General features: G+C 42.4%; 1 protein-coding gene across 1 annotated transcript in view; it reads left to right on the top strand.

Moving 5' to 3' along the window:
- The window catches only part of LOC128663808 (ADP-ribosylation factor 1), a 125460-nt gene extending 102659 nt beyond the window's left edge, over positions 1–22801 (top strand). The window contains exon 5 of the mRNA XM_053718332.1: positions 22640–22801. Within this exon, the coding sequence (XP_053574307.1) occupies positions 22640–22801 (162 nt within the window). The remainder of the gene's footprint in view (positions 1–22639) is intronic.
- The last annotated feature ends 2621 nt before the right edge of the window (positions 22802–25422 follow it).

Here is a 25422-nt window from a genome sequence, read left to right as displayed (position 1 = left end):
GAAAGATACTGAAGGAATGCTCGTTTGTTCTGCTGGTAGCTCCGGCATGGCCTCACAGGTTTTGGTATGCGGATCTTGTCCGGATGGCCTCTTGCCAACCGTGGACTCTTCCGTTAAGACCAGACCTTCGGTCTCAAGGTCCTTTTTTCCATCAGGATCTGAAATCCTTAAATTTAAAGGTATGGAGTTTGAACGCTTGATTCTTGGTCAAAGAGGTTTCTCTGACTCTGTGATTAATACTATGTTTCAGGCTCGTAAATCTGTATCCAGAGAGATATATTATAGAGTCTGGAAGACTTATATTTCTTGGTGTCTTTCTCATCATTTTTCTTGGCATTCTTTTAGAATACCGAGAATATTACAGTTTCTTCAGGATGGTTTAGATAAGGGTTTGTCCGCAAGTTCCTTGAAAGGACAAATCTCTGCTCTTTCTGTTCTTTTTCACAGAAAGATTGCTATTCTTCCTGATATTCATTGTTTTGTACAAGCTTTGGTTCGTATAAAGCTTGTCATTAAGTCAATTTCTCCTCCTTGGAGTTTGAATTTGGTTCTGGGGGCTCTTCAAGCTCCTCCATTTGAACCTATGCATTCATTGGACATTAAATTACTTTCTTGGAAAGTTTTGTTCCTTTTGGCCATCTCTTCTGCCAGTAGAGTTTCTGAATTATCTGCTCTTTCTTGTGAGTCTCCTTTTCTGATTTTTCATCAGGATAAGGCGGTGTTGCGAACTTCTTTTGAATTTTTACCTAAGGTTGTGAATTCCAACAACATTAGTAGAGACATTGTGGTTCCTTCATTATGTCCTAATCCTAAGAATTCTAAGAAGAAATCGTTGCATTCTTTGGATATTGTTAGAGCTTTGAAATATTATGTTGAAGCTACTAAGTCTTTCCGAAAGACTTCTAGTTTATTTGTCATCTTTTCCGGTTCTAGAAAAGGCCAGAAAGCTTCTGCCATTTCTTTGGCATCTTGGTTGAAATCTTTAATTCATCTTGCCTATGTTGAGTCGGGTAAAACTCCGCCTCAGAGGATTACAGCTCATTCTACTAGGTCAGTTTCTACTTCCTGGGCGTTTAGGAATGAAGCTTCGGTTGATCAGATTTGCAAAGCGGCAACTTGGTCCTCTTTGCATACTTTTACCAAATTCTACCATTTTGATGTATTTTCTTCTTCTGAAGCAGTTTTTGGTAGAAAAGTACTTCAGGCAGCGGTTTCAGTTTGAATCTTCTGCTTATGTTTTTCATTAAACTTTATTTTGGGTGTGGATTATTTTCAGCAGGAATTGGCTGTCTTTATTTTATCCCTCCCTCTCTAGTGACTCTTGTGTGGAAAGATCCACATCTTGGGTAGTCATTATCCCATACGTCACTAGCTCATGGACTCTTGCTAATTACATGAAAGAAAACATAATTTATGTAAGAACTTACCTGATAAATTCATTTCTTTCATATTAGCAAGAGTCCATGAGGCCCGCCCTTTTTTGTGGTGGTTATGATTTTTTTGTATAAAGCACAATTATTCCAATTCCTTATTTTATATGCTTTCGCACTTTTTTCTTATCACCCCACTTCTTGGCTATTCGTTAAACTGAATTGTGGGTGTGGTGAGGGGGTGTATTTATAGGCATTTTAAGGTTTGGGAAACTTTGCCCCTCCTGGTAGGAATGTATATCCCATACGTCACTAGCTCATGGACTCTTGCTAATATGAAAGAAATGAATTTATCAGGTAAGTTCTTACATAAATTATGTTTTTTTTATTCACTTAGGAGTGATTTCTTAGGCCTCACAGCTCCGGAGTAGAGTGGGAGGGGCCTAATTTCGCTCCTCAGATGCGCAGTTAGAATTGCAGAGAAGTTCATGCTGCTTCACATGGAGGGTCCTGCTGCTGTTTGAGTGCCTTAAGGAAGCTATATTCCCCCAAATCTGATCCCTAAGGGCAGGTAGGGTCACAGCAAGGCTGTGGCAAGGTGCTGTAGTAATTTTAACCGGGTGTTGGCTTTAGGCTGCTCCGGTTTGGGCATTAAGGGGTTAATCGTTTTGCAACTTGTGGTGCAATCTTATTAAGGCTTTAGGTACATACTGTGAACATTTCAAAAGGATTGCTGCATTTTTCACTGTTTTGTAAAATTGTGTGCTCTCTTTATCCCTTAAAGGCACAGTAACGTTTTTTTTTTCAAATTGTGTTTTTTATTTGATTAAAGTGATTTCCAAGCCTGCTTGTGTATATTACTAGTCTGTTAAACATGTCTGACACCAAGGAAAATCCTTGTTCAATGTGTTTAGAAGCCATGGTGGAACCCCCTCTCAGAATGTGTCCCACTTGTACTGATATGTCTATACACTTTAAAGATCATATTGTTGCACTTAAGAATGTGGCCCAAGATGATTCTCAGACTGAAGGTAACGAGGGTAGCCCGTCTGCCTCTCCCCAAGTGTCACAACCAGTTACGCCCGTGCAAGCGATGCCTAGTACCTCTAGTGCGTCTAACCCTTTTACATTACAAGACTTAGCGGCAGTCATTGATAATTCTCTTACAGCCTTCTTATCTAAACTGCCCGTGATAGCTCCGTTTTAAGAACAGATTATGAGCATTCTGATGCTTTGGTAGCCGTATCCGATATACCCTCACAACGCTCTGAAGTGGGAGCGAGGGATTTGATGTCTGAGGGAGAAGTCTCTGATACAGGAAGGGTTCCTTCTCAGACAGATTCAGATACATTGGCTTTTAAATTTAAACTAGAACACCTCCGCGTTTTGCTTAGGGAGGTATTGGCTACTCTGGATGACTGCGACCCTTTGGTGATCCCAGAGAAATTGTGTAAAATGGACAAGTACCTAGAGGTCCCTGTTTACACGGATGCGTTTCCGGTCCCTAAGAGGATTGCGGATATCGTTACTAGGGAGTGGGATAGACCAGGTGTTCCCTTTTGTTCCCCCTCCTATTTTAAGAAAATGTTCCCCATATCTGACCCTGTGCGGGACTCGTGGCAGACTGTCCCTAAGGTGGAGGGGGCTGTTTCTTCACTTGCTAAACGCACAACCATACCAATGGAAGACAGTTGTGCTTTTAAAGACCCTATGGATAAGAAGTTAGAGGGTTTACTTAAGAAAATTTTTGTTCAACAAGGTTTTCTTCTCCAGCCTATTGCCTGCATTATTCCTGTAACTACTGCAGCCGCTTTCTGGTTTGAGGCGCTGGAAGACTCGCTCAAGACTGAGACCTCATATGAGGAAATTAAGGCTCTAAAGCTAGCTAATTCTTTTATCACTGACGCCGCTTTCCAAATAGCTAAGTTAGCTGCAAAAAATTCAGTTTTCGCCATTTTGGCGTGCAGGGCGCTATGGCTAAAGTCCTGGTTGGCCAATGTGTCTAAATCCAAGCTTTTGAACATCCCTTTCAAAGGAAAGACCCTCTTCGGGCCTGAATTGAAAGAGATTATTTCAGAAATCACTGGGGGAAAAGGCCATGCTCTCCCTCAGAACAAGTCCTTTAAGACAAAGAACAAAGCTAATTTTCGTTCCTTTTGTAATTTCAGGAACGGCCCCGCTTCATCCTCTCCGGTTGCAAAGCAAGAGGGTAACGCTTCACAGCCCATGGCTTACCAGGACTGGAATAAGGGTAAACATGCCAAAAAGCCTGCAGCTGCCACCAAGACAGCATGAAGGGGTAGCCCCCCGATCCGGGACCGGATCTCTCTTCGCTCAGCCCTGGGCAAGAGATGTACACGATCCTTGGGCGTTAGATATTGTATCCCAGGGATATCTTCTAGAATTCAAGGGTTCTCCTCCAAGGGGGAGGTTCCACATTTCTCGTCTGTATACAGATCAGACAAAGAAAGAGGCGTTTTTACGCTGTGTAGAAGATCTACATATAATGGGAGTCATCCACCCAGTTCCAATGGCGGAACAAGGGTTGGGTTTTTACTCAAACCGGTTTGTGGTTCCCAAAAAAGAGGGAACTTTCAGACCCATCCTGGATCTAAAAATTCTAAACAGATTCCTCAGAGTCCCATCATTCAAAATGGAGACCATTCGGGCAATCTTACCAATGATCCAGGAAGGTCAATATGACGACCGTGGATCTAAAGGATGCATACCTACACATTCCTATCCACAAAGATCATCACCAGTTTCTCAGGTTCGCTTTTCTGGACAAGCATTACCAGTTTGTGGCTCTTCCTTTCGGCTTAGCCACTGCTCCCAGAATTTTCACAAAAGTGCTAGGGTCCCTCCTAAGACCGCGGGGCATAGCAGTGGCACCTTACCTAGACGACATCTTAATTCAGGCGCCGTCTTTCCAAAGAGCAAAGTCTCACACGGAGATTGTATTGGCCTTTTTGAGGTCTCACGGGTGGAAGGTGAACATCAAAAAGAGTTCTCTTTCCCCTCTCACAAGGGTTCCCTTCCTAGGGACTCTAATAGACTCGGTAGAAATGAAAATATTTCTGACGGAGGTCAGAAAATTAAAACTCTTAACTACTTGCCGAGTTCTTCATTCCATTCCCCGGCCATCTGTGGCTCAGTGCATGGAGACAATCGGATTAATGGTAGCGGCAATGGACATAGTCCCTTTTGCTCAGATACACCTCAGACCACTGCAACTATGCATGCTCAAACAGTGGAATGGGGATTATGCAGATTTGTCTCCTCAAATTCAGTTGGACCAGGAGACCAGAGATTCTCTTCTCTGGTGGTTGTCTCAGGATCACCTGTCTCAGGGAATGTTTCCGCAGACCAGAGTGGATCATTGTAACGACAGACGCCAGTCTGTTAGGCTGGGGTGTGGTCTAGGACTCCCTGAAAGCTCAGGGCTTATGGTCTCGGGAAGAAAAGCTTCCCCCGATAAACATTCTGGAACTGAGGGCGATATTCAATGCTCTTCAGGCATGGCCTCAACTAGCTGCTGCCAAATTCATCAGATTGCAGTCGGACAACATCACGACTGTAGCTTACGTCAATCATGGGGGGGAACGAAGAGTTCCCTAGCGATGACGGAAGTAACCAAGATAATAAGGTGGGCGGAGGATCACTCCTGCCAGCTCTCAGCAATTCACATCCCAGGAATAGACAACTGGGAGGCGGATTTCCTAAGTCGTCAGACTTTTCACCCGGGGGAGTGGGAACTCCACCCGGAGGTGTTTGCCCAGCTGACTCAGCTATGGGGCACTCCAGAGTTGGATCTGATGGCGTCCCGTCAGAACACCAAACTTCCTCTCTACGGGTCCAGGTCCCGGGACCCCAAGGCGGTATTGATAGATGCTCTAGCAGCGCCTTGGTCCTTCAATCTGGCTTATGTTTTTCCACCGTTTCCCCTTTTCCCTCGTCTGGGCACCAGAATCAAGCAGGAGAAGGCTTCGGTGATTCTGATGGCGCCTGCTTGGCCGCGCAGGACTTGGTATGCAGACCTAGTGGACATGTCATCTGTCCCACCATGGACACTGCCAATGAGGCAGGATCTTCTAATACAGGGTCCGTTCAAGCATCCAAATCTAGTTTCTCTACGTCTGACTGCTTGGAGATTGAACGCTTAATACTATCAAACCGTGGTTTCTCTGAGTCGGTTATAGATACTCTGATTCAGGCTAGAAAGCCTGTCACCAGGAAAATCTACCATAAGATATGGTGGAAATATCTGGGTTGGTGTGAATCCAAGGGTTACTCATGGAGTAAGATTAGGATTCCCAGGATATTGTCTTTCCTCCAAGAAGGATTGGAGAACGGATTGTCAGCTAGTTCCTTGAAGGGACAGATATCTGCTCTGTCTATCCTTTTACACAAGCGTCTGGCAGAGGTACCAGACGTTCAAGCGTTTGCTCAGGCTTTAGTCAGAATCAAGCCTGTCTATAAACCTGTGGCTCCGCCATGGAGTCTAAATCTAGTTCTTTCAGTTCTTCAAGGGGTTCCGTTTGAACCTTTACATTCCATAGATATTAAGTTATCTTGGAAAGTTTTTTGTTTTTGGTAGCTATCTCTTCTGCTCGAAGAGTTTCAGAATTATCTGCCTTACAGTGTGATTCACCTTACCTGGTGTTCCACGCAGATAAGGTAGTTTTGCGTGCCAAGCCTGGTTTTCTTCCGAAAGTTGTTTCTAACAAGAATATTAACCAGGAAATAGTTGTTCCTTCTCTGTGTCCTAATCCTTCTTCGAAGAAGGAACGTCTGTTACACAATCTTGATGTAGTTCGTGCTTTAAAGTTCGATTTACAAGCAACTAAGGATTTCAGACAAACATCCTCCCTGTTTGTTATCTATTCTGGTAAGAGGAGAGGTCAGAAAGCGACTGCTACCTCTTTCCTTTTGGCTGAAAAGCATTATCCGTTTGGCCTATGAGACTGCTGGCCAGCAGCCTCCTGAAACAATTACTGCTCATTCTACTAGAGCAGTGGCTTCCACATGGTCTTTCAAAAATGAGGCTTCTGTTGAACAGATTTGTAAGGCAGCGACTTGGTCTTCACTGCATACTTTTTCCAAATTTTCTAAATTCGATACTTTTGCTTCTTCGGAGGCTATTTTTGGGAGAAAGGTTTTGCAAGCAGTGGTGCCTTCCGTTTAGGTTACCTGTCTTGTTCCCTCCCTTCATCAGTGTCCTAAAGCTTTGGTATTGGTAAACCACAAGTAAAGGATGAATCTGTGGACTGGATACACCTTGCAAGAGAAAACAGAATTTATGCTTACCTGAAAAATTACTTTCTCTTGCGGTGTATCCAGTCCACGGCCCGCCCTGGCATTTAAGTCAGGTAAAATTTTTTGTTTAAACTACAGTCACCACTGCACCCTATGGTGTCTCCTTTTTCTTCCTAACCTTTGGTCGAATGACTGGGGGGTGGAACTAGAGGGGGAGCTATATGGACAGCTCTGCTGTGTGCTCTTTGCCACTTCCTGTAGGGAAGGAGAATATCCCACAAGTAAAGGATGAATCCGTGGACTGGATACACCGCAACAGAGTAATTTATCAGGTAAGCATAAATTCTGTTTTTTTGACATTCTCTATGTGATGGTTTTTAGAGTAAGTACGTTTTCTTTCTAATGACAGCGAGAGTCCACAAATTCCATTCATAAATTATGGAAAGTACTTCACATGGCCACCAGGCGGGTGCAAAGACACCCCAAACAGAGCATTGAAATATCCCTCCCACTTCCCTTACTCTCCCAGTAGTTCTTTGCTTCGTTTTATGGAGGAAGGCAGAGGGGTGCTCTGCTGGAGATTCTACTTTTATTGTCCTCAATGGATTGTTTCCTGTAAGAGAGGGCAGGGGAGTTGCTTTTTTTTAAAAGCCATGTAATTCTCTTAGTAGAGTTTTGGTGTATGTTAGCTACTGGATGTCACAAGGAAGTTTCTTTTTCTCCTCTAGTATTATGCTATCCTCCCTTCTCAGGCAAACAGTGTTTGTTACACTGATTTTTCTTTATATTACAGGACTCCAGGATGACAGAAGCTGGGTAAACTACAGTTTCTTCTCTCTATCATGACTTGTTGCCTCAGGAGTAGGAGACAGTGAACAGATTGCCAGCAGACTGACTTATGACCCTATATACACAGAGGGCTTTGCTCATATGGGTTGTGACCTTTATTTAAACACTGGGGCAATCTAAACTCCAAGGGACCTCAGGCTTACTAAGCAAGGGCTTACTCTGTAGTGGGTTGGGACACCACAAAGGCGGCACTGGATCCGGCCTCCGACTGGATTTGCTGTTCGTACCCGGTGCATGCCACTGCTGTGGAGAAGGGGTTTAGTTAACTCACAGTACAATGCTACAAAGATAAATGGGCGCTGCCCTTATAGTCTCCTACAGAAGGAGCACTTACACTTAATTGCCGACATTTATACTTTTCGCAGGTTGTTTTGGAGCCATCCCCGACTTTGCAAGTAGCATTAGTGCGCGCTACACAGCATCTTTTTTTTTTTTTTTACAACCAGAGCAGCATAGGAGTCTGGCGCCGACACAGGGGTGGTGAGATACCTCAGACAGAGCATTTTACTTTAGGCCTGGGGCTAATTTGGGAGTTCTCTGTAAAGTTTTCACAGTATAGTACTCATTGATTTGTGTGTTTCAGTGTACTGTCACATCTAAAAGAGCATAGGAAAAAAAGGGAACGTACCAGGATATCAAGGAAGCTAAAATTCCATTGCCACCCCTAAACACTCATGTGCCAAAAAGTGTATAAATAGCAAGATAATACAAATAATGGGGAGCTCTTTTAAAAAAAGGATTAATAGCATATTGTGTCTGAAAAAGGTTTAACACATAAAATAACTTTAAAAATACAATCATAGATGTATTCACATAAATCCTTAAAGGTACCTCGGGGGGGAAAAATAGGCAATAAATGAATTATAGTGCCGGCACTGGTAAGTCAAGTCCAAAGTTCTATATTATCCAAAGAAATCTGTCCTGATATGCCAATACGGCATCTGCAACAGGCCAAACTTTTTTCCTTCATATTCCAATTCCCTGAGATCATTACTTTTACTTTTCTGGACAAGCAATACCAAATTATAGCTCTCCCATTTTGGCCTAAATACGGCACCCAGAATTTTTACATAAGTATTGGACTCTCCTCACTGTAGTCAGGCTACAGGGCATTGCGGTGACACCATACTTGGACGACATCTTGGTTCAGATGCCATCTTTACATTTAACAATATCTCACTCAGATGTTCCTCTGGTATCTTCAGATACATGGCTGGAAATTAAATCTGGGGAAAAGTTCTCTCATTCCCAACACAAGATTGAACTACCTAGGGATCATCATAGATTCTATCAGCATGCGTATTTATCTCATAGATGAATGCAGGAAGAAGCTTCAGACTGTCTGCCGTCTGCTTCAATCCCCTCGACCTTCTGTGGTTCAATGCATGGATGTGGGTAAGTCTTATGATTGCGGCTTTGGGCGCTATTCCTTTTTCTTGCTTTCATCAGAGAACTCTACAGTTATGTATGCGCAGACAATGGAATGGAAATAATTTACACCCGTCTCAGGTAATATCTCTGGATCACGTGCTTCCTGCGCCCATACTGGGAAATTCTGACAGATGCGAGTTTAACGGGCTGGGGTGCTGTGGGGGGTTCTCTGAAAGCTCAGGGAACCTAGCGACCAGAGGAAGCGATTCTCCCGATCAACGTTCTGGAGTTAAGGGCCATCTTCAATGCTTTTTTGTTGTGGCCCCAGTTACGTTATGTCAGTTTTTTTATTTGATTTCAGTCATCAGACAACATCACTGCAGTGGCTTATGTCAATCACCAGGGCGGAATTTGCAGCTCTCTGGTGATGCTCGAAGTGTCTCATATTTATTTCTAATGATACGGTGAGTCCACGGATCATCTAATTACTATTGGGAATATCACTCCTGCCCAGCAGGAGGTCGGCAAAGAGCACCACAGCAAAGCTGTTAAATATCACCTCCCTTCCCTCCAACCCCTGTCATTCTCTTTGCTTACGTTATAGCAAGGAAGTGGTAAAGTTAGGTGTTAAAAAAAAAGATTCTTCAAGCAAGATTTTATTATTTTTTAAGCAGTGCAAGATTGTTCTTTGTCCTATGGTGTAGCCGTAGTCCATATCAGTCTCAACAGTAGAGCAGTGGTGGCTTTCAAGCAATGGGAACTTGTGGGGTACAATCCTCACTGCGCCTCCCATATATTTAATGCTGCCCTAACCGTACAAGCCTGAGTAAGATTACTCTTTGTTTCTATCCACAGGTCCATGTGAGAGAACTGGCCTCTCAAACCTAGTGAGCTGCCGTGCTGCCTGGCAGAAGTCTAAAGGTAAGTGCTAACTTTATTTTTTTTATTTTTTTTTTGGGAAACTCTGCAGAGAAAATAGCACTTTACAATACATTGTGGGACAAGTTACATTCGCCTATGATAGGGGGATGTTTATTAAGGGCAGCAGTAGCAGGCACTGGGGACGAGGAGACTTTTGGCTCAGTTCATGGTAGTGTGTTTTTTTACTTTACTCCTGACGGCTGTGGTAATACATTTAGCGTGCCTTTTTTTTCCCCGTCTCACTTCCTGTGTTCCGAAGTGGGGAAACCAGCTGCGTCACTGATATAGCAGCGTTGCGGTTACCAGACCTTAATTTGTAAAAGGTTGAGTCTGGATTATCTATAGAATAGTACACTCCTTTAGCAGGCAGGCACGTAAGCACCTAAGCTAAGCTGAGGTGTAGTTGTAGAGTGTTTTTTCGGTAGCATCTGAGGGTGAAATCTCAGATTCAGGCAGTGTTTTAGCCAACACTGAAATTGTTTCTTTCTGGTTTAAGCTTGAACACCTCCGTTTTTTTACTTAAGGAGGTTTTAGCTACCCTGGACGACTCTGATACTGTCGTAGTCAATCCAAACAAATCTAGTAAACTAAACAAGTATTTTGACGTACCTTCCATGGTGGAGGTATTTCCTGTACCAGATCGGGATACAGAGATTATTGCTAAGGAATGGGAGAGACCGGGTATCCCTTTTTCTCCATCCCCTATATTGAAGATGTTTCCTATAGCAAGGAGTCTTGGCAGACGGTACCCAAGGTGGAAGGGGCAATTTCCATGCTAGCCAAGGGAACAACTATTCCCATAGAAGATAGTTGTTCCTTTAAGGATCCTATGGATAATAAGTTAAAGGGGTTACTCAAGAAAATGTATGTACACCAGGGTTTACAATGGCAACCTACGGTTTATATTGCTACTGTCACTAGTGCGGCGGCATACTGGTTTGATGCGTTGTCTGATTCTATTCGAATAGACACTCCCCTCCAAGAAATCCAGGATAGGATCAAGGTCCTTAAGTTGGCCAACTTTATCACGGATGCTTCCCTACAGGTTATTAAACTGGGAGCTAAGACTTCCGGTTTTGCCGTACTGGCCCGCAGAGCTTTATGGCTAAAATCTTGGTCTGCAGATGTGTTATCTAAGTCTAAACTTTTGGTGATTCCTTACAAGGGAAAGACCTTGTTTGGGCCGGGTTTGACGGAAATAATTTCTGACATTACCGGAGGAAAGGGCCATTTCCTCCCTCAGGATAAGAGAAATAAGCAAAAGGGACGTCAGAGTAATTTTCGTTACTTTTGAAATTTCAAAGGAAAGCCTTTCTCTCCCTCTTCCAATCAGGAACAGTCCAAGCCTTCCTGGAGGCTCAACCAGTCTTGAAACAAGGTAAAACAATCCAAGAAAGCCTGTTATTGAATCAAAAACTGCATGAAGGGCCTGCCCCGATCCGGGATCGGATCTTGTAGGGGGCAGACTTTCCTCCTCTCAGGCTTGGTTACGGGATGTTCAGGATCCCTGGGCGGTGGACATCGTGTCCCAGGGATGCAAACTAAAGTTCAAAACCTTTCCTCCCAGGGGCAGGTTTCTGCTTTCAAGATTATCTGTAGACCAGATAAAGAGAGGCGTTCTTATGCCGTGTTCGGGCCTTTCCGACCTGGGAGTGATAGTTCCTGTCCCTATACAGGAACAGAGTCTGGGATTCTACTCCAATGCTCTCTAGCTGTAAAAAAAACCTGTAATATGCATTTATAAAAGAGGTGGCCTTCAAGGGCTTATAGATTAGCATATAAACCTTCCAAGTTTTAGCTTTCAACTAAGAATAACAAGAGAACAAAGCAAATTTGATGATAAAAGTAAATAAGAAAGTTGTTTATAATGACATGCCCTATCTGAATTATGAAAGTTTAATTTGGACTATACTATCCCTTTAAGCATGCTCAGTCAGTGGAACGGAGATTATGTGGATCTGTCTCCGCGATTACAGCTGGAGCAGGAGACAAGGGATTCTTTTCTTTGGTGGTTGTCTCAGGATCATCTCTCCCAAGGAACCTGCTTCTGCAGACCCTCTTGGGTGATTGTGACAACAGACGCCAGCATTCTGGGATGGGGAGCAGTCTGGGGCTCTCTAAAGGCTCAGGGAACATGGACTCGGTCGGAGTCTGTTCTACCCATAAACATTCTGGAACTGAGAGCAATCTTCAATGCTCTTCTAACATGGCCTCAGTTAGCCTCGGCTCTGTTTATCAGGTTACAGTCGGACAACATAACTTCAGTGGCTTACATCAACCATCAAGTGGGAACTCTGAGTTAGTTGGCCATGACAGAGGTAGCCAAGATAATTCAGTGGGCGGAGACTCACAACTGCTGTCTGTCGGCGAGCCATATCCCAGGAGTAGACAACTGGGAGGTGGATTTTCTGAGCAGACAGACCTTTCACCCGGGTGAGTGGGAGCTCCAGCCTGATTCTCAAATGGGGACAGCTGGAACTGGACCTCATGGCATCCCGGCAGAATGCCAAGCTCCCGAGGTACGGGTCGAGGTCAAGGGAGACTCAGGCTGTACTGATAGATGCTCTGGCGGTACCCTGGAATTTCAGTCTTGCATACCTTTTTTTTCCTCAGTTCGCTCTTCAACCTCGGGTCATTGCTCGAATCAAACAAGAGAGGGCGTCTGTGATCCTCATTGCACCTGCGTGGCCTCGCAGGATTTGGTATATAGACCTGGTGGAGATGTCATCTCTTCCACCTTGGAGACTTCCGTTGAGAAAGGACCTTCTACTTAAAGGGCCCTTCCTTTTTCAGAATCGGTCATTGAGGCCATGATTCAGGCTTGTAAGCCTGTGACTAGAAGGTTTTACCATAAGAGATGGCGTAATTATCTGTATTGGTGTGAATCAAAAGGCTACTCTTGGAGTAGAGTTCGGATTCCTAGAATTTTTGTCTTTTTTTTTTTCTTCAAGAGGGTTTGGAGAAAGGTTTATCGACAAGCTCCCTAAAGGGTCAAATATCTGCCTTGTCCATTTTATTTCATAAATGTCTGGCGGACGTCCCAGACGTGCAATCGTTTTGTCAGGATCAGGCCTGTATTTAAGCCGGTTACTCCTCCCTGGAGTCTTAACCTAGTTCTTAAAGTTCTTCAACAGGCTCCGTTTGAGCCGATGCATTCCTTAGATATTAAGTTATCTTGGAAGGTTTTGTTTCTTGTTGCTATTTCATCTGCTCGTAGAGTTTCAGAGCTCTCGACATTACAGTATGAGTCTCCTTACCTTATTTTTCATGCGGTTAAGGTAGTTTTGCGTACTAAGTTAGGGTTTCTCCCTAAAGTGTTTTCAGATTGGAACATTAATCAGGAGATTGTTGTTCCTTCCTTGTGTCCTAAGCCGCCTTCTCAGAAGTAACGTCTGCTACACAATCTAGACGTGGTGCGTGCATTGAAATTGTATTCACAGGCGACTAAGAATTTTTGTCAGTCTTCTCTGTGGTTTTCTCAGGGAAACATAAGGGGCAGAAAGCTACGGCTACTTCTCTTTCTTTGTGGATAAAGAGTATTATTCACTTTGCCTATTAAGCTGCTGGACAGTAGCCTCCTGAGAGTTACTCATTCTTCCTGGGCATTCAAAAATTAAGCTTCTGTGGAAAAGATTTGCAAGGCTGCAACTTGATCCTCTCTTCAAACTTTTTCAAAATTGTATAAATTTGATACTTTTGCTGAGGCTTCTTTTGGGAGAAAGTTTCTTCAAGCTGTGGTGCCTTCCGTTTTAGGTTCCCTGTCTTGCCCCTCCATTATGTGTCCTCTAGCTTGGGTATTGATTCCCAATAGTAATTAGATGATCCGTGGACTCACCGTGTCATTAGAAAGAAAACAAATTTATGCTTACCTGATTTATTTATTTTTTGACACGGTGAGTCCACGACCCGCCCTGTTTTTTTTTAGGACAGGGTTTTTTTGTTATAAACTTCAGACACCTCTGCACCTTGTTACTGCCTTTCTCTCCTTTGCTTCGGTCGAATGACTGGGGTTGAAGGGAAGGGAGGTGATATTTAACAGCTTTGCTGTGGTGCTCATTGGAAAGAAAACAAAATTTATGCTTACCTGATAAATGTGTTTTTCTTGACACGGTGAGGCCACGGCCCGCCCTGTTTTCGTAAGACAGGTTTTGTGGGTATGTTATAAACTTCAGACACCTCTGCACCTTGTTGAATGACTGGGGTTGGAGGGAAGGTAGTTGATATTTAACAGCTTTGCTGTGGTGCTCTTTGCCGCCTCCTGCTGGGCAGGAGTAATATTCCCAATAGTAATTAAATGATCAGTGGACTCACTGTGTCAAGAAATAAATTTATCAGGTAAGCATAAATTTAGTTTTTTCAATGGGCAGAGACATACTAATGTCAAATATCAGCCATCTACATTTCAGCTGTGGAGAACTGGGAAGCGGATTTTTTGAGTAGGCAGACTCTTCACTTTGGTGAATGGTCTCTAAACCAGCAGGTTTTCTGGGGGTGCCCAGAGATAGATCTGATGTCTTCCCATCTCAATGCCAAACTACCGAGATGCAGGTCAAGATCGAGAGATCTTCAGGCAAAGTTGGACGCCTTAGCAGTTCCATGGCATTTCCATTTAGTGTATCTTTTTTCTTCCAGTTCTTCTTCCTCAAGTAGTAGCTTGGTAATAGTAATGGCCATGCAGGACTTGGTATACAGACCTTGTGAGAATGTCGTCTGCTCCTCCATGGCGGCTGCCTCAGATGCTGGACTTTCTGGTGCAGGGTTTGTTCTATCAAAATCTCTGATGCTGACTATGGAGATTGAACAAATTTGTCCCAGAGAGAATTCTCTAAGGCGGTGATTGATACTCTGGTTCAGGCAAGAAAGCCTGTTACCAGACGTATTTACCACAAGGTGTGGAGGGCTTATCTGTCTTGGTGTGTGGAATGTGGGTTCCCTTAGCACAAGGTGAAAACTGCGTATCCTTCAGTTTCTTCAGGATGGTTTGGAGAAGGGCCTGTTGGCTAGTTCTCTTACAGATCCGATTTCCGCTCTTTCTGTATTGTTGCACAAGAGGTTGGCTCGTTTGCCAGATGTTCAATCATTTGTTCAAGTTATTGCTAGAATTAGAAAAGTTGATTCCCTTGACTTATATAGAGGCAGGTCAGCAGCCTCCATCCTGGATTATGGCACATTCTACTGGTGTGGTGTCTACTTCCTGGGCCTTCAAGAATGAGGCTTCATTTGAACAGATCTGCAATGCTGCTGCCTGGTCTTCATTAAAATTGGTAAAATTTGGTGAAAATATGTAAAGTTTTTGCCTAAGCAGTGAAAGGTTCTTCAGGTGGTGGTGCCTACTATTTAAGGACTGCCTTCCTTAACTTTCCCTCCCTAATTTTTGTGGACTCCACAGCTTGGGTATTAGTTTCCCATTGGTTATGAATGGAATTTGTGGACTCTCTCTGCCATTAAATTGAAAATAAATTTTATGATTACCTGATGATAAATTATTTTCTTTCGTGGCAGTTTTGACACCTCTGTACCCCTTTTCTCTTAAGTGTATTCAGTCCACGGATCATCCATTACTTATGGGATATATTCCCTTCCCAACAGGAAGTTGCAAGAGGATCACCCAAAGCAGAGCTGCTATATAGCTCCTCCCCTCCACGTCATATCCAGTCATTCTCTTGCAACTCTCAACATAGTAGGAAGGTGTGAGAGGAGTGTGGAGTTTTTATACTTAATTATTTCTTCAATCAAAAGTTTATTTTAAATGGCACCGGAGTGTGCTGTTTTTCTCTCAGGCAGTATTTAGAAGAAGAATCTGCCTGCGTTTTCTATGATCTTAGCAGAAGTAACTAAGATCCACTGGCTGTTCTCGCACATTCTGAGGAGTGGGGTAACTTCAGAAAGGGAATAGCATGCAGGGTTCCCTGCAGATGAGGTATGTGCAGTAAAATATTTTTCTAAGGAATGGAATTGACTAAGAAAATACTGCTGATACCGATGTAATGTAAGTACAGCCTTAAATGCAGTAGTAGAAACTGGTATCAGGCTGATGAATGTATGTGCAGTAAGTAATTTTCTAAGGAATGGAATTTGACTAAGAAAATACTGTTAATACTGAAGTAATGTAGGAGCCTTAAAGGGTCAGTAAACTCAGAGGATGTAAAAGCTAACGCTAACGTCTTCTATATCCTTATAATCTAACCGCATTGTTAATTTTGACAAAAAATAAAATTGACATGTTTTATTAAATCATAAGTTTTGCAGCCTAACCGTTACTCTATGTCCATTCTCCAACCCCTCCACGGCATCTCCAATGTGGGAGGTATAGACCAACTCTGTACTTCCCACATGCAAATGATGTGACTCACATTTAACCTCCCACTATTGCTCACTCACGCTCCTCAATCTAGTATATGCAATCTTGGAAGCATCGAGCGCTTGACGTGAACTTATGATTTTGGGCATGCGCAGAACTAGGAATAGCGGAACCCAGAAGCAGATGATGTCATCGTGCGCGAGTTCGCATAGCAGGTACATAGCGCGACCGATATCAACATTATTGGATGAATTGGGATTCTTCCAATATATTGAAAAAAAGCGGCGGTCATGGAGGCGGACAGTGAATACACAAGTGGTACAAGTTTAAGTTGAAAATAGATGAGATAAAAACTGTTATTTAAACATTTGATGAATTAAACATTGGTTAAATACATGTTGCACATGTAATTTTGACTGTGGAAATTCGGAGTATACTGTCCCTTTAACTGCAGTAGAAGCGACTGGTAGCAGGCTTATTGATAACACTACATAACTTTTAAAATGTATGTTTAAAACGTTTACTGGCATGTTATTCGTTTTTGTGAGGTACTTTGGTGATAAATCTTTTGGGGCATGATTTTTTCCACATGGCTGACGTATATTTCTGCATAGAAACGGTTAACTGAGGTTTCCCTCTGTTGTAATATGAGTGGGAGGGGCCTATTTTAGCGCTTTTTTGCGCAGTAAAAATTCAGTCAGTCTTCCTGCTTCTTCCTCCTTGATCCAGGACGTCTCTAGAGAGCTCAGGGGTCTTCAAAATTCATTTTGAGGGAGGTAATCAGTCACAGCAGACCTGTGACAGTGTGTTTGACTGTGATAAACGTTAATTGTTAAATTGATATCTGTTTTGGGTATTAAGGGGTTAATCATCCATTTGCTAGTGGGTGCAATACTTGCTAACTTAATACATTTACTGTGAAAATTTGGTTGCTATAACTGATTTGGTTCATTGTTATTTCAACTGTGACAGTGTTTTTTTGCTTCTTAAAGGCGCAGTAGCGTTTTTTATATTGCTTGTAAACTTATTTTAAAGGATTTTCCAAGCTTGCTAGTCTCATTGCTAGTTTGTTTAAACATGTCTGACACAGATGAATCTGTAAAGAAATTATCACCAGACAACGAGGGGGAAGTTATGCCGACTAACTCTCCTCACGTGTCAGTACCTTTGCCTCCCGCTCAGGAGACGCGTGATATTGTGGCACCAAGTACATCAGAGAGGCCCTTACAAATCACTTTGCAAGACATGGCTACTGTTATGACAGAGGTATTATCTAAATTGCCAGAATTAAGAGGCAAGCGCGATGGCTCTGGGTTAAGGACAGAGCGCGCTGATGATGTGAGAGCCATGTCCGATACTGCGTCACAATTTGCAGAACATGAGGACGGAGAGCTTCATTCTGTGGGTGACGCATCTGATCCAGGGAGACCGGATTCAGAGATTTCTAATTTTAAATTTAAGCTTGAGAACCTCCGTGTATTGCTAGGGGGAGGCATTAGCGGCTCTGAATGATTGTAACACGGTTGCAATTCCAGAGAAATTATGTAGGCTGGATAGATACTATGCGGTGCCGGTGTGTACTGACGTTTTTCCTATACCTAAAAGGCTTACAGAGATTATTAGCAAGGAGTGGGATAGACCCGGTGTGCCCCTTTCCCCTCCTCCGATATTTAGGAAAATGTTTCCAATAGACGCCACCACACAAGACTTATGGCAGACGGTCCCTAAGGTGGAGGGAGCAGTTTCTACTTTAGCTAAACGTACCACTATCCCGGTGGAGGATAGTTTTGCTTTTTCGAATCCAATGGATAAAAAATTAGGTTACCTTAAGAAAATGTTTGTTCAACAAGGTTTTATCTTACAGCCCCTTGCATGCATTGCGCCTGTCACTGCTGCTGCGGCATTCTGGTTTGAGTCTCTGGAAGAGGCCATTCGCACAGCTCCATTGAATGAGATTATGGACAAGCTTAAAGCACTTAAGCTAGCTAATGCATTTGTTTCTGATGCCGTTGTACATTTAACCAAACTAACGGCTAAGAACTCCGGATTCGCCATCCAGGCGCGCTGAGAGCTATGGCTTAAATCCTGGTCAGCTGATGTGACTTCTAAATCTAAATTGCTTAATATTCCTTTCAAAGGGCAGACCTTATTCGGGCCCGGCTTGAAAGAAATTATTGCTGACATTACTGGAGGTAAGGTACATACTCTTCCTCAGGACAGGGCCAAATCAAAGGCCAAACAGTCTAATTTTCGTGCCTTTCGTAACTTCAAGGCAGGAGCAGCATCAACTTCCTCCGCTCCAAAACAGGAAGGAACTGTTGCTCGTTACAGACAGGGCTGGAAAGCTAACCAGTCCTGGAACAAGGGCAAGCAGGCCAGAAAACCTACTTCTGCCCCTAAGACAGCATGAAGAGAGGGCCCCCTATCCGGAAACGGATCTAGTGGGGGGCGGACTTTCTCTCTTTGCCCAGGCTTGGGCAAGAGATGTCCAGGATCCCTGAGCGTTGGAGATCATATCTCAGGGATATCTTCTGGACTTCAAAGCTTCTACTCCACAAGGGAGATTTCATCTTTCAAGGTTATCAGCAAACCAAATAAAGAAAGAGGCATTTCTACGCTGTGTACAAGACCTCTTAGTAATGGGGTGATCCACCCAGTTCTGCGGACGGAACAAGGGCAAGGTTTTTACTCAAATCTGTTTGTGGTTCCCAAGAAAGAGGGAACCTTCAGACCAATCTTGGACCTAAAAATCTTAAACAAATTCCTAAGAGTTCCATCATTCAAAATGGAATCTATTCGAACCATCCTACCCATGATCCAAGAGGGTCAATACATGACCACAGTAGACTTAAAGGATGCCTACCTTCACATACTGATTCACAAATATCATTATCGGTACCTAAGATTTGCCTTTCTAGACAGGCATTACCAGTTTGTAGCTCTTCCCTTCGGGTTAGCTACGGCCCCGAGAATTTTTACAAAGGTTCTGGACTCACTTCTGGCGGTGCTAAGACCGCGAGGCATAGCGGTGGCTCCGTACCTAGACGACATTCTGATACAAGCGTCAAGTTTTCAAATTGCCAGGTCTCATACAGAGATAGTTCTGGCATTTCTGAGGTCGCATGGGTGGAAGGTGAACGTGGAAAAGAGTTCTCTATTACCACTCACAAGAGTTCCCTTCCTGGGGACTCTTATAGATTCTATAGAGATGAAGATTTACCTGACGGAGTCCAGGTTGTCAAAACTTCTAAATGCTTGCCGTGCCCTTCATTCCATTCCACGCCCGTCAGTGGCTCAGTGCATGGAAGTAATCGGCTTAATGGTAGCGGCAATGGACATAGTGCCATCTCAGACCACTGCAATTATGCATGCTAAGTCAGTGGAATGGGGATTACTCAGATTTGTCCCCTCTACTAAATCTGGATCAAGAGACCAGAGATTCTCTTCTCTGGTGGCTCTCTCGGGTCCATCTGTCCAAAGGTATGACCTTTCGCAGGCCAGATTGGACGATTGTAACAGATGCCAGCCTTCTAGGTTGGGGCGCAATCTGGAACTCCCTGAAGGCTCAGGGATTATGGACTCGGGAGGAGAAACTCCTCCCAATAAATATTCTGGAGTTGAGAGCAATATTCAATGCTCTTCTAGCTTGGCCTCAGTTAGCAACACTGAGGTTCATCAGATTTCAGTCGGACAACATCACGACTGTATCTTACATCAACCATCAAGGGGGAACCAGGAGTTCCCTAGCGATGTTAGAAGTCTCCAAGATAATTCGCTGGGCAGAGTCTCACTCTTGCCACCTGTCAGCGATCTACATCCCAGGCGTGGAGAACTGGGAGGCGGATTTCTAAGTCGCCAGACTTTTCATCCGGGGGAGTGGGAACTTCATCCGGAGGTCTTCGCTCAACTGATTCATTGTTGGGGCAAGCCAGAACTGGATCTTATGGCGTCTCGCCAGAATGCCAAGCTTCCTTGTTACGGATCCAGGTCCAGGGACCCGGGAGCGGCGCTGATGGATGCTCTGGCAGCCCCTTGGGTTTTCAAAATGGCTTATGTGTTTCCACCATTTCCGCTGCTACCTCGACTGATTGCCAAGATCAAACAGGAGAGAGCATCGGTGATTCTGATAGCGCCTGCGCGTGGCCACGCAGGACCTGGTATGCAGACCTAGTGGACATGTCGTCCTGTCCACCATGGTCTCTGCCTCTGAGGCAGGACCTTCTAATTCAGGGTCCTTTCAACCATCCAAATCTAATTTCTCTGGGGCTGACTGCATGGAGATTGAACGCTTGATCCTATCAAAGCGTGGCTTCTCGGAGTAAGTTATTGATACCTTAATACAGGCACGGAAGCCTGTTACCAGAAAAATTTACCATAAGATATGGCGTAAATATTTATATTGGTGCGAATCCAAGAGTTACTCATAAAGTAAGGTTAGGATTCCTAGGATATTGTCCTTTCTACAAGAGGGTTTAGAAAAGGGCTTATCTGCTAGTTCGTTAAAGGGACAGATTTCTGCTCTGTCTATTCTCTTACACAAACGTCTGGCAGAAGTTCCAGACGTCCAGGCTTTTTGTCAGGCTTTGGCTAGGATTAAGCCTGTGTTTAAGACTGTTGCTCCTCCGTGGAGCTTAAACTTGGTTCTTAAAGTTCTTCAAGGGGTTCCGTTTGAACCCCTTCATTCCATTGATATTAAGCTGTTATCTTGGAAAGTTCTGTTATTGATGGCTATTTCCTCGACTCGAAGAGTCTCTGAGTTATCTGCCTTACATTGTGATTCTCCTTATCTGATTTTTCATTCAGACAAGGTAGTTCTGCGTACTAAACCTGGGTTTTTACCTAAGGTAGTTTCTAACAGGAATATCAATCAGGAGATTGTTGTTCCATCATTATGTCCTAATCCTTCTTCAAAGAAGGAACATCTTTTGCATAATCTGGACGTTGTCCATGCCCTGAAGTTCTATTTACAGGCAACTTTTTTTAAGATTTTCATCAAACTTCTTCCCTGTTTGTCGTGTACTCCGGACAGAGGAGCGGTCAAAAAGCTTCGGCAACCTCTCTCTCTTTTTGGCTTCGTAGCGTAATACGTTTAGCCTATGAGACTGCTGGACAGCAGCCTCCTGAAAGAATTACAGCTCATTCCACTAGAGCTGTGGCTTCCACCTGGGCCTTTAAGAATGAGGCCTCTGTTGAACAGATTTGCAAGGCTGCAACTTGGTCTTCGCTTTACACTTTTTCAAAATTTTACAAATTTGACACTTTTGCTTCTTCGGAGGCTGTTTTTGGGAGAAAGGTTCTACAGGCAGTGGTTCCTTCCGTTTAAGTTCCTGCCTTGTCCCTCCCATCATCCGTGTACTTTAGCTTTGGTATTGGTATCCCATAAGTAATGGATGATCCGTGGACTGAATACACTTAACAAGAGAAAACATAATTTATGCTTACCTGATAAATTTATTTCTCTTGTAGTGTATTCAGTCCACGGCCCGCCCTGTCTTTTTTTAAGGCAGATCTAAATTTTAATTAAAACTTCAGTCACCACTGCTCCCTATGGTTTCTCCTTTCTTGTCTTGTTTCGGTCGTATGACTGGATATTACGTGGAGGGGAGGAGCTATATAGCAGCTCTGCTTTGGGTGATCCTCTTGCAACTTCCTGTTGGGAAGGGAATATATCCCATAAGTAATGGATGATCCGTGGACTGAATACACTACAAGAGAAATAAATTTATCAGGTAAGCATAAATTATGTTTTTTATCTCTCTACTTTTCCTTTATCCTCGGCTTAAAGGGATACTAAACCCAATTTTTTTCTTTGATTCAGATAGAGCATGCAATTTTAAGCAATTTTCTAATTTACTCTTCTTATCAAATTTTATTCATTCTCTTGCTATCTCTATTTGAAAATGCAGGAATGTAAGGTAAGGAGCCGGACCATTTTTGGTTCAGCACCTGAATAGAGTTTGCTGATTGGTGGCTAAATGTAGCAAACCAATCAGGAAGCGCTACCCAGGTGCTGAACCAAAATGGGCCGGCTCTTAAGCTTTCATTCCTGCTTTTTCAAATAAAGATGGCAAGAGAAAAAAAGAAAATTGATAATAGGAGTAAATTAGAAAGTTACTTAAAATTCCATGCTCTATCTGAATCATGAAACAAAAAATTTGGGTTTAGCGTCCCTTTAAACTACTGAGAGGGTAGGGGAAGTGGTAGGAATGTTTTTGCCGCCTCCTGGTGGCCAGGTGAAGTATTTCCCATAGGTTATGAATGGAATTTGTAGACTCTCACTTCAATGAAAGAGAAAATTATTTATCAGGTAAGTGTATGTGTATATAGAGAGTGAGAGAGATGTGTATATATAATTTATACATGCTAAGTGAGTTTCTGTATTGGTAGGCGCATGCATACATTGTCAAAATGGGTTGTCAAATCAGACTTTTGAGTAGCTCAATTAGCCATTTTTATAGCATATTTTGTAAAATACTTTTTTTCCTTGTCCAAAGTGACTGTAAAATGTTATGTTTGTAGTAATTTATTGTAGCTTTTTTTTTTTTTTAATTGTAAATGTTTTCTCTTTTAGGACCTTCCAAATGCCATGAATGCTGCAGAGATCACAGATAAAGTGGGTCTGCATTCACTTCGTCATCGAAACTGGTACATTCAGGCCACCTGTGCCACTAGTGGAGACGGCTTATATGAGGGTTTGGACTGGCTCTCAAATCAGCTCAAAAACCAGAAGTGATCACTCTTAGTGAACACTGCCCTTTCCCTATCCACCTCGCCTCCACCTACCTGTCACCTTGTTCAGCATCTCTGCAGAGCTGCCAGCACCTCTGCAGCCTCTGTTTGTGTGTGCTTGTTCGCGCCTGTGCGAGTGGGAGCAGTGATCTCACACTGTGCCTTAAACATGCTTAGCAGTATTAACTTATCAAAAACACTACCCACCACTCACAGGTCAATATCTGAGCAGCTCACCATTACCCCTTTTACTGCTGCTGGAGAGAGGGGGAGACTGATTATGATACCTGGTCCTGCCAACGGTTTAACTTGTTTTTTCTGCAGTACTCAGGTAAAGTTTACCAGAGCAGTTTCAGACTTTTAGAAAGTGCTGCTACTGTCATGGCAACAATTATAGTAACGTCTTGGATGTGGTTTGTTACTGGTTAATTTGAAGGTTAATTTTAAGTGGCAATATTGTTTTGTGGACCAGCATAATAGTTATTTTGTAAATTAATTGTATTGCTTTCCAAATTTTGGTTTAGCTTCTTGTATGTATGGTTAAAGGTACAGTGGACTTGGTTGTTTTTAAAGGCATACTCCCACGTGCATGTGTTAAAAAATAAATTAAAATAATAATAAATAAAAAAAAATACAAATCTATATATTTCTCCCCTTTTTTGAGTTTCCAACATTTGTACAGATGCATCAAATAGGTGGTCATCTAACCTTTTTGTCCTGAATTATCCCTTTAGATTTGGGATATGTTGTCTATAGTGACTTGTATCTGCAGTCAGAAATATGTAAAAAGCAACATAGTTCCCTTTTGATTCCTATAGCTTCCCCATAATATCCCATGGTTAAGGAAGTCCTAGCTGCTCAAAAGCCTTTCTGGTAAATCTGTACATAAGGGAATGCTGTTATTTTATATTTAGGTAAAGATCTTTTTGAAGTGAATTCCAAGAAGCTGTAAGTAAATGTAATATTAATTTGTGTTGCAAAACTTGTTTTCTCTATAAATGGACACATACAAATATAAACCCATCCTACCTTGCTTGTTTTAATTTTATACTATGTTCATGTAAAATGTCACCAGCATTTTTCATCATGTTTCTCTACAAGACCTTCATGTAATATTGCTAGCCAAGCTTGTGGAGGCTTCTGAGATGTCTGCTCCCACTCCTTAACTATTTGTTTAATGTATTTTAATGGGATTACCAACGTTTCAGTATGTCCTACTTTAGAAGGAAATTTGTACAGTAATCTAATTTACTAACCATTTTCATTTATTTTTTATTTTTGCGTCTTTTAATTTGGTGCCCCTCTGCTTATAGACTCATTAGAAGAACTGTTATTGGGCCTTTAAAGAACAGTGGAGGCGAGGGTTACAGGTGAAAGTGGCTTTCTCAGGGAGCAATATCCCTGAGGAGTATTTAAACAACTTAACTGGACTTGGCGATTTGCCTTGTCTGCATGTCGGGGGGGGAAAAAATCCCTTAAGTAGAGCTGTCCTGATTCTGCACTTTTAGGGTCAAGACAGGTTTACTGGCTGCGTCCGGAGAATGCTCTGGGGAATATCCATTACTTAGAGAGAAAAAAAATATCCTCAATTGGATGTATCCTTAAGGTCATCAAATATAAGTATACAATTCTATCAATCATTGAGTTTATATAATTGTCACATCATTTAGTCGTGAAAAACATCCAGAATTAAATGTTTTGGCAAATTTCTTATTGATGGCAGATTTTCAAGAGTTCACCTCTGATTGCTTTGGCTATGATGTATTACTGAATAGTCACAACTTTGGCATACAATACATTTTCAAAATTGTTAGCAAAATTTTTATTTAAATGAACAATTACTAATGTAACTGTTTTAAACTTGAATAGGTTTTTATCAATTGGGGCAATGTATCCCAAACAAAAGGGAGAATTTTTGCCACTTCATTAGACTTTATAAAAAAGATTGCTTGGTATTAATAATACATCTCTTAAGCAGCTAAATGTGCAGTTAAGGTCAGGTTTTCTGTGGATAATCTGCCACCTTATTTTGCCCTTCATGGCAAACAATCGTTAACACCAGCATTTTTTTCTTTTTTAATCAAAATATATATTTACAAAAAAAAAAGCCTGGTCAAATCTTAGATGGTAGTTTGTTTCACCTCGTACTTGAGACTAGGAATATAACACTGCAGAAGTTTGGATACCCTAGTATATAATTATGGGTAGACCATGTTCATTTTAAACCAAATCTAAGATTTATCAACCATCTGTATTGGGTTTGGAGAATGTTGATCTTTTAAAAATTTAGGAAAATATATATATTTACTGACGTCTGTAAATGAGACCGTTTTTCATATCTTCATTCATAAAAAAACAAACAAAAAAACTTTGAAGCTTTACAGCTAAATTTTCTTTATTTCTTGTATAAATTTATTATGAAGTGTGATATAAGTGATGTATAATTGGACCTAGGTTTGATTTTCTTCTTTTTGTTTTATTTCTTAACTATGTTGTAATTTGTCTGAAATGCACTATAATAAAGAGATCTGTTCTAAAATGTACTGGTTGTTGGATTTCTTCATAGAAGTGCTGTTTAAATGTGTAAAAATGAAATTTTATTTCCTTTTTGAGCGACTGTGACAG

The sequence above is a fragment of the Bombina bombina genome, chromosome 1, assembly GCF_027579735.1.
Source record: "Bombina bombina isolate aBomBom1 chromosome 1, aBomBom1.pri, whole genome shotgun sequence".
Taxonomy (NCBI): domain Eukaryota; kingdom Metazoa; phylum Chordata; class Amphibia; order Anura; family Bombinatoridae; genus Bombina; species Bombina bombina.
Note: the sequence above shows the minus strand (reverse complement) of the source record. Positions and strands in the feature narration are given on the sequence as shown.